The 13,475-nt window shown below is 37.6% G+C and overlaps 1 protein-coding gene across 1 annotated transcript; it reads right to left on the bottom strand.

Annotated features, from left to right (window-relative positions):
* Positions 1–4,312: 4,312 nt before the first annotated feature.
* On the bottom strand, positions 4,313–6,354 carry LOC124116215 (spidroin-1-like). Its single transcript, XM_046477472.2, has 3 exons — positions 6,315–6,354; positions 5,945–6,007; positions 4,313–5,506 (listed from the first exon to the last, which is right to left on the bottom strand). The coding sequence occupies exons 2-3, from the start codon at positions 5,994–5,996 to the stop codon at positions 4,653–4,655; spliced, it is 906 nt and encodes a 301-aa protein (XP_046333428.2). The 5' UTR covers positions 5,997–6,007; positions 6,315–6,354; the 3' UTR covers positions 4,313–4,652.
* Positions 6,355–13,475: the final 7,121 nt, after the last annotated feature.

Raw genomic sequence — 13,475 nt, 5'->3', positions numbered from 1 at the left:
TCAATGTTGTCAAACGGCCCACGTTGGTGGGTGTTTACATGACGTCACCCGTTTACGCATTAACCAATGAAATGTGTGTGTTATCATGACGTCATATTGACCTGTCAGATCACTCGTACAAGCTCCGCCCACTAGAGTGCGGTAGTTACTACCGCAGATGGGGCTTTAAGTGATACCAGGAACTCACCTAAAGGAGAGATTAAGGTCTGGAGTAGAGGTAGTAGAAATGAAAGGGGTAGAGCTTTAGGGGATTAGGGGACTTAAAGGAAAGTTTAAACAAAAAAGAATTAATGCAAGTGTGATGAAAGATGCCTGTATGATGAGAATACAATTTTTAGAAATTACAAAAATAACAATAGGAAGAAACAATTATTACACTGAGAAACTGAGATGAGACGATTTACAGTTGGGATGAAAAATGAACATTTTGTTATAATGTATTATGAATTTTGAAAAATGAACATTTTATTATAATGTATTATGAATTTTGAAAAATGAACATTTTATTGTAATGTATTATGAATTTTGAATAATATCGTAATCGTAATTAAATATTTATCTCAATCTATTCGAGTTTCTTGGGGTTGTTCCATTGTATGAAATAGGTAACAGACTAGGGATTAGCAGTGCCATGGACCGTGAACTTTGTTGTCTTAAGCTGTAGGGGAAATGGGATGTAGGGGTTTTGGGAGGTTACCATACCAGGTGAACTTACAGTGGAAAATTGGTCATTTAAGAATTGAACGTCAGTGTGGATGGTTTCATTTAAGTGTGAACGATTTAAAAGCTCTGGTTAAAGAGTTTGAACCTCCCATCTTGCGAGGAGGTTCACACGAAAGTTTAACCAGCGCTTATAATTTCATACTTTGTAATTTACTGGTCTTGTCGACAATATCGAAGCAATTATTGCTTACTTTGAAGTTCTCTGGTTTTGCTGAAGAACATTGCAACAGAGCATTTGCCGGCTCTCGGTCGCATACTTTCCCCAACTCAATGTTATTAATAAAGACATTTCTGCACATTGTACAGTGTGTTATCATCAGCTTGACAATGTTGCTCATTATTTACTGCATTGCAAAAAGTACGTATGTCAATCAGCGTGAGGCAATGGTGGATTCTTTCTCAGTTCTCAATATTAACCTCTCATTAGCTGGACTTTTATGTTCTAGGAATATCGCTCTTCATGAAGTTCAGAATGTCATTCTTGCTTATATTTAAGCGTGTGGCAGTTTTACTACTTTATGAAATAGCTTGGTACTTAGCAAACCTTTATTATGGGCAAGGTGTAAATTGGCCTAGTTGCCCGAACACCTATAATAAAACTTATAATGATCAATCAATCAATCATTTCCCAACTCAGATATGTAAAGAAAAATAATTTTAGTCTTTTGACAAATAATGTTTGAGATTAATCTAATCTTAACAAAAGGCAACAAGAAAGTGAATAGAAATATAAACATGACTCGATGCACCGAGGCAAGGTCAACCTTCAAGTGCGGATTTATATATGACGTCACAGAAGTTTGTACAGAGGTGCATTTCGAATCGAACGGGAGCATGAGGATGAAATTAACTTAGTTCTGTTTCAAGTGAAGTTTATTTAATAGTTATGGAAAACACCCGAGGCATGAACCAGCCCATGGCACTAGCACTATGACTGATTTGTGAAGGTGTTGCTTGTGTTTTTGATAATTGCAAGCCAATTCGGACGAAGTGGAATGGACTGGTGGGGATTGAACTGAGTGCTCTGAAACTTGTGTTCTGTGTTTGAACGTCATGTTATGTGTGTTATATTTAGAGTTTTGGATTTGTCGTGTGTGATTTCCTGTTACACTTTGCTTAGCTGATGTTTCTTGTCACCTGAAATGGACCTACTGTACGATCTAATGCTAGTGCCATTTCTGTGCCCTTTCCTTCCTCATGTGCCGCCGCGTTTTTTCGAAGAATGCACGGAGAAGGTCGGCCAACTCAGAAACCGGAATAGTAATCCACCCTACGGATATTTTTCGCGTCCCCGATGACCAATCTATAAACAGGTACATGTAGGCAAGTTTTGTTTTTTTGTAATTATAAGCTTCTTTTCGTACTTTTTCATGGCTTATTTTTTTAAAAGCAAGATTTATTTCATTTGGCTTACCACTGAACATTTTCAGAGCCCATTTAGGTGTTTTGCATTGGAGATTTGCTGTGCCTTTGTTTTTCAAAATCGTGGAGGTTTTCTTCCGATATAGAACAGTGAATCAGGTTTTATGGTTTGGGTTGATCAGGATCAGTCGCTTTGATCTCTGTGTCGGGGGGCACGTCATTCGCAATTGTCGTGGTGCTAGATTCCTCAGTCATTCCTGAAAACAAGGCATCAGTAACTATCGCTCAATAAATCAATTTTGGTTCACCTTAGTAATTTTGCATTTTCTTCACTTGCGTTACTAGTATTCATAGAAAGCCATTCCATAGCCATCCAAATCACCGCAAGGACAATCCATTTGTTTTAGAAGAGAACAAAAAACACCAGAACCAAAGCAGTTATGCATTTTTAAGTCAGATAAAATGTTACAGAACCAGGCAAAAATACTAAAATAAGTATAATACTGAAAATGAAGGGATTATAAAAGATAAAGAAAAAAAGAAAGATGAGCTGATTTCCAAACACCGAGAGTTCGGGAAAACCCCAGAAAGTAGTACCGGCAGAAGTTCACACGATCAGTTTCACAAAATATTGTTCACATCGTGTGAACTTTCCTGTCCGTTCACAGGTTTGTGGACTCCAAATATCAGTTCAGGAGACTACCCATTCAGCCAATCAGCATGACAGAAGCAGTGTAAACTTTAAAGTATGAAATTATTTCGAGTTAGAGATAAATTCCGTTCTCTTGATCTGGAATATGTGTCTAACATTTCGAATGGTCAATTGATTAAACAGACTGTATCTTCTGACAGGAAAGCAGTTTATCATCGTTTTGAAGAAGTTTATAGGACATCGATTTCTCCACATGAGGGTGACCCGTGAAGATCCGGGTGGAGAATAGGTCTTCAGCAACCCATGCTTGCCGTAAAAGGCGACTATGCTTGTCGTAAAAGGCGACTAACGGGATCGGGTGGTCAGGCTCGCTGACTTGGTTGATCATGTCATCGATCCCAATTGCGTGGATCGATGCTCATGATATTAATCACTCGATTGTCTGGTCCAGACTCGATTATTTACAGACCGCCGTCATATAGCTGGAATATTGCTGAGTGCGGCGTTAAACAACAAACCAACCAACCAACCACATGAGGGTGCAAGGGGAAGTGGAGGAGACCTGCTGCGTGTATACAAGACAGGCAGAGCGTTATCGTTGTTCTGCTGAGGAGTCGCCCCGATCCATGTTGAAACTGGTTATTATTGCAACACCCTACTAGAAGATAGTTTATGCTTTCACTGACGAAATGTTGTAGAATATGAGTTGCACTTGTTGATAAACTGTACTTTATATATCGTCTGTAGGAAATAACTAGTTAAGAAAAGGGTGGAATGATGGGATGTTTTGGATTTTTTATGTATGCTAAAGATGCAGAAAGTGTGTTACATTTTGTCATGCCCTATATTATATAATATGTGTGGCAAGCAAGCTGATATTGGATTTAGGTACAATATCTGATATTGTAGCTGAATTTTTCATTCAATTTGAAGGTATTATATCGTGAGTGTGTTATTTTTGTATTGATCGTGTTAGAAGTCGTTCGTAACTCCATGAGGAGGGGCTCAGATTTTATCAAATCGTATTCTGTCTGTCTTCATTCGGTCAATAAGGTGTTTTTTAAGTCATGGTAGGTTTTCACTCAGTATATAGTGTGATTTGAAGTCGGTTGAAGACTGTCGAGGAAGACATTCAATCTGTATGTTGTGTGTGTTTTGTAGTCGGTTCAGACATTTAGTCAGTATATGTGTGTTTGGTAGATAGGGTAGGTTTTCACCAAGTAAATTGTGAGTTTAGTGGTCAGATTAGACATTTAGTAAGTATAGGTGTGTTTTGTATTCAGTGCAGACATTCAACCAGTCAGGCCAGGTGTTGTGGTGTCACATAATAAAATTATAAACAATAACAATTGTTCATTTATTAGTTGCACCTATATGAATGAAATCTGGAATGTTTGTTTTCAAGAAGACATATATATACACCGTCAGTTCCAAGATTTTAACGAATATCGAGCTTCATTATGGAAGACTAAATTTAAACAACGCACACGAGAAAGAATGCTATTTTACAATGTCAATGAAAAGGGGCAAAGACAGGATGAATAATTTAAAAAATTCAAAAATGTCAAAAAAATGTTAGAATGCAAATTTTTATTTCAGAACAATAGACACACGGTGTGAGCAGATGAAGTGTCATAACACTGCCTCATAACAGAGGCAGATTCTTAACACTGTCATCTCTCAGTAAGTACTGTAGGTGCCAGGTGCACTGGGAAATATTATTATACATGCATTCATGTTGCATCATTCAAAAACTACACTGAAACATATCTACCCTATCTGGTAACTGTTTGGAGCGTCAAAACAAGCTGGGCATCTTCTAGTGTCGGGATGATGAATCTGAGATTTCTTCAAAGAATTGACAATTCACACGCAATCAGTAAAGTCAGGCGAGGTCCACTGGATGATTGTTAATTTAGAATTGTCCGCCAAGGAGCCAGAAAGGAAGAGCACTGTTCATTCCTGTTGATTGACCGCCTTGCATACCGCCCTGCATACCGCCCTGCATACCGCCTTGTTGTCCCTGGCCTCTTCCCTGATTAAGGAACATCAATGGGAGCATGTTGTTCATTTCACCGCCGCTGAGAGCCATGGCCATCATGGGGTTAAATCCTTGACCACCACGGCCGCCTCCCATTCCACCCATACCGCTGAAGAGAAGCATGTTCATCATGTTGTCTCCTAGTCCACCATTCATGGCGAAGTAAGGAAGCATGCTGCCGCCGCCTTGTCTTCCCATCATTTGAGACATCAAATACATGTTTCTTCCTTGGTCACCGCCCATCATCAGAGGAAGCATCATATTGCTACCAGAAGAGCTTTGAGACTGTCCAGAACCTTGACCATTCATACCTCCCATCATTCCACCCATATTAGCCATTGCTGCTCCCATTGGCCCCATTCCCATACCCCCGAATTGACTACCCATACCGCCGTAAGGACTTCCCATGCCATACCCGCTATTCATACCTCCGAAAGGACTACCCATACCAGCCATAGGGTTGCCCATACCGGCCATCGGATAATTCATGCCACCCATTTGACTATTCATGCCAACCATTGGATTAGTCATACCACCCATTGGATTAGGCATACCCCCCATTGGATTAGTCATACTACCCATTGGATTAGTCATACCACCCATTGGATTAGTCATACCACCCATTCCACCCATTCCTACCCCCGTACTCCCTGCACCATTTGTGCCGCCTGTGTTGCTCGTGCCTGTGGGGTTTGTCATTCCAGTTCCCAAGACAGCTGGAGTTTGTGCTGGAAGACGAAAAGAACAAGATTTATGAATATGAAGTAATATTCTTCAATGTTTGCAACATAAGATGTAAAGAAATGTGTACAAATACGGATGTATCTGCAACTCAAGTATCATTTATTTATGTGAGATGTCGGAAACCTGCATCCAAGTACACCCTCGTGTAACCTGGAGCTGTGTTCTCGATAGGGTTTTCATTTTCACCTCAAATATCGGTAATCCAACAACCGTTTATCATGAATTACTTAAAACTACATATAGTGTAATTTTCATCTGCAAACATTTGTGTCTGTGTAAGCAATATATGGCTCAGCGTACCGTTGTGATAGAATATAGACGATGTGTGTATAAACTGACTTGTCCTGCCACGATAAAACACATTTCAAAACAAAAAATGTATCTAGACAAGGATTGTATCAAGGAAAGGTAAAGCTTCTCACCATTGGTAGCGACACAAAACAGCGCAAGAACAGCAAACTTGAATGCCGTCATTTTGTTGTCTTCTGAAACAGATATCGTATAGTATTTTAATGTAAGTACTAATATATGGAACGTTTATTGTGTAGTTTCCAACTGTCTTGTGTATAATTTGACTGGATTCTTAGATAAATGTGATACCAACGATTCGAGATGTGACAGAAAACATACACGTTATGGTTGCGAAGGAGTTTTCACGATATGGAATCGTTATAGGTTTAAGTAAAAAATGTTACATACGACAAAACACGTGTTGTAGATGCTTAAGATAAATAGGGCCAAATGCAATTAGAGAACGTACAAACAAATAACAAAACAATAGAAGCAACTCACCTGTTGTAGTGCTCAACGTGTGGAACTGGAGGAAGAGTGGTCAGTGTGTTAAAGAGAGGCTATCTACGGTTTATATAGCCAACACGGGTGTCAGGACTCTGAGTATAATCTATTGTTCTTGACAGGGTGATTCATTAATTACCTGGACACAGTCCATCACATTCATATCTCATGTAATAGACAGCAGCCAAGACTTTGAACAAGACACATCTGTCCAGTTAATGTAACTTTGTTACATCATCAACATGCCACTGGGGTGAGACAGAGGCCGACATATTAGTTTTCTACTGTCCGTGTATGTTATATAAATGATACAGATACATTTGCATTGATCTGTTTATTTCTATATCTCATTTGGAACCTTCTATGGCTACTCAATAGACTTGCTATTGTTATTCGTAGTACATTGCACTTCCTTCAGATAACTCTAATACTCCGACACGATTCATATCAACTCTTTCTTCTATATCTTCATTTTCACACAGATATATATGGTAAATCGTATATCGAATAAAGCTGCCAAACCAAATCGACAATTAGCTTGTCAGAAAACATGTCTATCAGCATGTTATTGCTAAATGTATGTTCTGTAAGCAGCATTGACATCTCACTACTTTACAAGTCTTTATTGTCACCAATGGATGACGACTAAACTCAACAAGCCCACACAAAACTTGAAAACGTCTAATTTTAACTCGAAGTTTAGCGATCGTTTATAAACCCAATTCTAAAGAGTAAGTATTTTTCTTCAGAGACCGAACGCATACGTCCCACCGTTATGGGTTATTTAATGTGACAACTAGCATCTGGCCAATTAATCCATTTATAGATACAAAATGATGCAATGGATATCTGCAACATTGGTACAACTTCGTGCTATATGGAGTTTAACAGTTTTTATACCAAAATATTAGCAAGAGGGTATTTGTTACATTATCTAACTCAAAGCGTTAAAAAATATTGAATATTTAACACTCATATACTAAATATTATACAGTCATATACTTAGTATCCTAATCAAAGGACGTTGGAAGTGCTTTTGCCGAATCTGTTGTTTTGCTGAATGCTACAACAAATTCCAAGTATAAGTAAAACAGCACATATGCCAGGCGATCACATTTACATATCTTATTTTAATTCTCGATTGCTGTTTTAAAGACAACCACCTTACATTGCAAATATCAACTGGTAGTTGGCACCGTAAAGTGTTTGCTGGTGTAAATAGATTCAGTAGCCACGCTAATTCATACTTCAGTTAACAAACATAGAAACTAGATATGGGATGAGAACACGCCCTTGCCGTACACAAACGATAGCAGTGAAGCAGATCAGAACATACATAGTGAACTTTTGCCAACATAATTTACTATTTGAAATAAAGACCAAAAGCAATAACATTTTTGTCGAAACTATTCTAAAAAAGTCCATCATAGTTCGAGCATGCGTGAACTGGCGCTAATGTTAGCCTGGGGAAACAATATTTTGACCAATATTTGTTAAGACCCTTATACGGATGAGCATCGCCTCGGGCATGGACAACAGTGACCACATTGTTCTAACAACAACCCATTCGTCCGTTGGTTGTGCAGACAGGCTGACAGGCAGACAGCCAGTTCACCTGTAGTAACACTGACAAATAATACCTTCCTCACAAGATGCTGTCCACTGTGCATTGGTGCGCCGATCATGAAGATTCTTCTTGTTATTGCGCTGTATCATGCATGGCAGACACAGATGTATTACAAATGCTGGCCTATATTAATGTAAAAAACATCCTGATGTGAAAAGGTTTCGCTCATGGGCGAGAATATTTTCCTTTGCTCAAAACTCATCTTTTTCTTTGGCAAATACATCAAGGTTTTTTTTCTACAAGCATCGTGAGACATGATTCAACTCATTTTAACTTAATTCAACTAATTTGTGGCGTTATTAAAATATTTCGCCCATGTTTTCTCTAGTCACTTTAACGCATTAACTAATTGTGTGCAAAGTATATTGTATTATGTGAAATAGACTTGATATTATATCATTACGTTACTATATAAAAAGGGCCTTTGGTTGGAGTGAGTGAGTATGGTTTTACGCCGCTTTTAGCAATATTCCAGCAATATCACGGCGGGGGACACCAGAAATGGGCTTCACACATTGTACCCATGTCGGGAATCGAACCCGGGTCCTCGGCGTGACGAGCGAAGGCTTTAACCACTAGGCTACCCGACCGCCCCCTTTGGTTGGATGTTACCTCTATAGAAATGTTACAAATTTCACCTTTTGTACATATTGTAACGATCTTTAATGAACCCGGCCTCACCTCTCAAAACATATTTATAGCTTATCATACGAATTCATCCGAGTGTACTCCAATTCATTGGCGTTATTTTCCACAACAATGAAGTTTAGTTAGTTTGTTTTTCATTTCCCATTTTATGTCTCGTTGTTACATATCTATTCGTTACATTGTTTATGATGACTTACAAAGACGAGGCAACAGAGCGGAAGAACCCGGCCTGTTGCATCTTTGGTCTTGTGTATTGTAGTAAAATGTTAACCGCGGATTACCAGTGGATTTTGCGTTCCCGATATGTTCCATTAATCACACTGGGCTATTAAGTGACACTAGGTGTGCAATATACAGGTACACGTGCGCGTATTTTATTGGACAAAAAAGATTCGTCTTTCATTGCATAACGTCTGGCAGAATATATCACATTCTCACGAAATCTCGAAGTAATTATTCAATTATATGCGGCGTCGAACAGACAAATGGCACCCATGGGAATTATATGCATAAAGGCGATTGATGAAAACTTGAGTTAATTTTGAGACACGAAAGCAACTTTTAAAATGCATTGCCACTTTTAGAATGAAAAGTGGGAATAGTTCAGAAGGAGAAAAAAAACACAGCCTCCTTATGATAATTCTCATATTCTCTCTAGTACCTTGTATCCAATTACAGTGTCTGCCTTATTTACAGGTGAGTCTACAATACCTGCTCTTGTTCAATTACAATCTGCCACACCACGCGTGAATAAACAGCTATGCAGGTGTTGTGGCCAAATACCTGGCATGTATATAAATATATTTTTGTGGATACGTGTATTATAAATTTTGATATGTGGATATATTAAGCACAAAGACACAAATGGTTTATGAAAGATAAATTGGTGCCTTGATATATTCAACGAGATGTGTATCATCGTTCAATGGGTCATTCAATAAAAGTTGTTTGGAGGCGATATCAAAGGCGCCGCCCAATAAACACAGTGCCGTCCGTTTCGCGTGAACTACCACCCTACCCTGTCAGTAAGAGTGATGTAATCGGTACACAAATATCTTTGATGCGGTGTCAGTGTGGAAGGAGTTTGAATTACGTCCGCCACTCTCCATAGAAATCCTCAAAAACAAATTGAAATAGATTTTAATAAAATATTGTACTAACAACTTGCAAAAGCGGTGCCCAAAATTGTTTGAGCGTATTTTTGGTGGTGTAGACTGACGACTAGCAAGTCATTGTCATGCTGTATGCATGGTTCCATATACAAATTCAGATATACCACCGGTAAGAAACTGAGAACTGAGATGCCAAGTATAACCTGCATTCACACACAAGCAATAACATTCTTGTGTGTATGCCCCCTCCTCTGAAAAAAATGTATCACTAACGTATTTGCATTGTAATAAATATAGTAATTAATAAAACTTGGTAATTTGGTGGGTCTCCGACCGATATGATTTTCAGTTTTTTGACACCTTTGACTGATACCGCTTACGTACATATAGTCATTGTCTGTAATGTATCTGCTAGTTAAAAATTTCAAATGTCACGTAAAAGCACTGTTGCTAAAATAAGGCAGTTTCTTTTATCGGGTATAAATAGTTGATTTGTCTAGTCACGCAGTCATTTTAACTTGATCGAATACAGTTCATGTTAAGGGTAGTGTTAATCATTTAACCCTCTGGAGGTCGAGTTAACCCTCTGTGCGAGAATTGCGCTCACGCGGCACTGGATATACCTCTGACTATAAAATTACGCAGAGGTGGAGAATATTAAATATCCTATTTGATGGTGTAAAGATAACTGCAAATATTAAACCGGTTTTAAAAAAATGACATTTTTAAGTGTTGTCCGAGAATTTATTCTGAGTTGAAAAACAGTAAATTTCTCCGCTTTTTATCGTAAACCGATAAAAGTCCTGTGCGACGATTTTTTTATTTAGAAGCTTTAAGGAAACTGTCAGCGAACAAAATATTGCCTAATATCTGAACGACATAACTATATATCAAATGGAGTTATATGCGTATGTATAACGACATACATTGAATGCCAAAATTAGCTTGCCGTAAATGACGAAAACTGATTTTTCTCTATGACGTCAAAAGGCGACAGAGAGGTTACATGCGTACAAAGAAAAGGGTGCATAACTCCGCTATGCTTAGCACTAGTTTATTGTTAGTCAGGTCAATTGGTGAGAATTAGCTGTGTGTCAGGATAATGTATTTTCGCGGTGTTTCGTTCACGAGGAACCAAACTATTTAAACACAAATATCCATATTGAAACTGTATACGTTTAGTTATTAAAAAAATCCATAAGATATGATGAAGTCTTACTTCATAAGAAAGAGGTAATAGAGAAATGGATGGCCCTATCTAACCTATAACTTAGTCCTTAGATTCCAACATTCTCCTGATTGTGTAAGTGTAATTTCACTGATGTTGCACTATTATTCATGGAGCACTAGCCTTATCATCAAATGTAATGAAATACCAAAATAATAACACCATTCCTTTTGACGTCATAGCTGGTTTTATGTCTTTGATAACGTCGGAGAAAGACGGCACTGGCATTTTGATAAATATATATCTCCCCTAATTTTCGTTCATGGTATGGAAAATCTCAATGTGTAAAACGGAATTTGACGCTTTTTCGACACAACATAAAATGACTGCTTTCACCAAGTAAATAATGTCTTGAATATATAAACAATCAGATAGTTTATCGTGTATCTTAACTGGACAAGACTCGCACCTGTTTGGCATCAATGTAGGTAATGAAATACCTAAAAGAATATTTCAAAACAACCAAAATTATATTCAATATTGGACATATATTTGCTCATTATTATGTTATTATTTCTCTTCATCTCGTCACATAATAACGCAATATAAGTTGCGAAGAAAGCTCTATTGGTATAGAATTATCAGGATAATCAGTTTAAGGTTGAACCAACGGAGTACCTGGCATGGATTTGATTTTATACATTTTACAATTCCTGGAGAAATTAAGTAAGCAGTTTAATATCCTCTGATCACAATACTGAAAAAAAAAGAATGAATCCATTGATTATATATTGCAAAACGAGAGGAATAATTCGTAAATTGTTTGTGACTAACGCGCACCTGGAGAATCGTTAGATATCACTGTTCTGTGTATCAAACGACATAAAAAAAGACAATTCTTTCAGAAATGTGTGCATATATTTTACCGAAAAATTGTGAAAGTAATATATTCAGTTTGGGTTATAAAATAAAATGAAAAGGCTGTTCTTGGACATTGCTAATATGAACTTATAATATTGATTATTGCACATCCCAAGAAATACGTACATGCTGCAGTTACATTTACTCTTCATCTTGTAACACTTGTCCAAAGAAAAGGAATATCGTTTTCGACGCTAAAAAACAATCAATTGTTATGTAAACAATGTTCAAACAAACAGGAGATTATCAAAGGTTCGTTCATACATAGTGTGGCCTATATTTACGTATGATATCATTTTGAACATTGACAAATATCCAAAGTGAAATTAATTTTGATGAAAAAAATGTATAAAAGATATGCAAAATTTACATCATAACTGAAACTGAAAACAGCATGTTACAATGATCGTGTGCCCTCCCATGCACGGACCTTCACCTAAAAGAAATTACCAAATATGTACAACAATATTGACGAATGACATCACTACCTGTGACCGACTTTTACAAAATGGCGTGTTCACTGTCAACAGTACGCGGGATTTTACGAGGGGACATTCGTAGATTCAGGGATCGTATATAGATAAATTCTACATGTAAGTAATCAGAAACATTCTGTTATTTGTTGTTATAATTTTCATTGAAACAAACGGAAATAGTCAGAAATTCCGATAAACACCGTTGTCGTTGTGCGTGATTTTGCGTCAGTCATGGCGTCACACAGGACGGTATCTTTGCAATGATTTGATATTTTCAACAGAAATTGTCAATGTATCTATTATAAATTCCCTAATTCTTCCTACGATTCTCTTCCCATGCATATTCTGAAAATGTCGAGCCAATATCTTGAACGAATAGACGAATGGATAGCTCAAAATAGGAGAAAATGCTACACTGTGTAAAATCTGTATTCAGCTTTGTTTTACATTTCAAACAAGTGCAGTCTTTCGAGCACAGCTTTCGTTTTCACACCTAACATATTTTGCTGGATTTCATCTAGCTACTTTATTTGGGTTACAAAAAACATTGGTCATTCGATTCTGTAATGTATGAGGAATTCAAGGATGTGTGTATCGCAGCTAAGTTTGAAATAATCGTAATGTTACAGGCGCCTCATAACCGATGTACCTGAAACGTGATTTTGTAAACACTATCCAATATGGCGGAAAGTTCACTTCGGCGTTCGTGTTTGCGTATTTTCCAAAACATTCTAAACGATTCTAGGGTTATAGGAGACGTTTTGGAATGATCATTGGTGATTTCATAAAAAGACAGATACCCGTGATCACTTATATGCTATTTTTGAAATTCAGTTCTCCGAAATTTAGATTTCAAAACATGCTGTATATACGCGGTGAGTGGTGATTTAGTAATGTGTAAAAAATAGCGACATTTACGAAGTAACTAATTTTCAGAGGTCATGTTCAGTACTTTTGCTTGGCCTAAAATGTCAGTGGATGATATCACAGAACAGGGAATCTCCCGCCTTATCCAAAACTGTAAAGTGTATTAGTGTCCATGATGTATTTTGAATTTTATTTGACTTCAAAGTGATGGTTGTAGAGGAGGGACAAATATGTCCCTGTGGCATCCAGGGGGTTGGTTAACTGACAGCTTGGTAGCTGGGCAGGGGTATTGTAAGGCTATGAAAACTACTCTTTGTATCACACATGTCAATTGTCTAC

Source organism: Haliotis rufescens, unplaced genomic scaffold, assembly GCF_023055435.1.
Source record: "Haliotis rufescens isolate VD_foot unplaced genomic scaffold, xgHalRufe1.0.p SCAF_10, whole genome shotgun sequence".
Taxonomy (NCBI): domain Eukaryota; kingdom Metazoa; phylum Mollusca; class Gastropoda; order Lepetellida; family Haliotidae; genus Haliotis; species Haliotis rufescens.
This window is presented reverse-complemented; position numbering and strand designations above follow the sequence as displayed.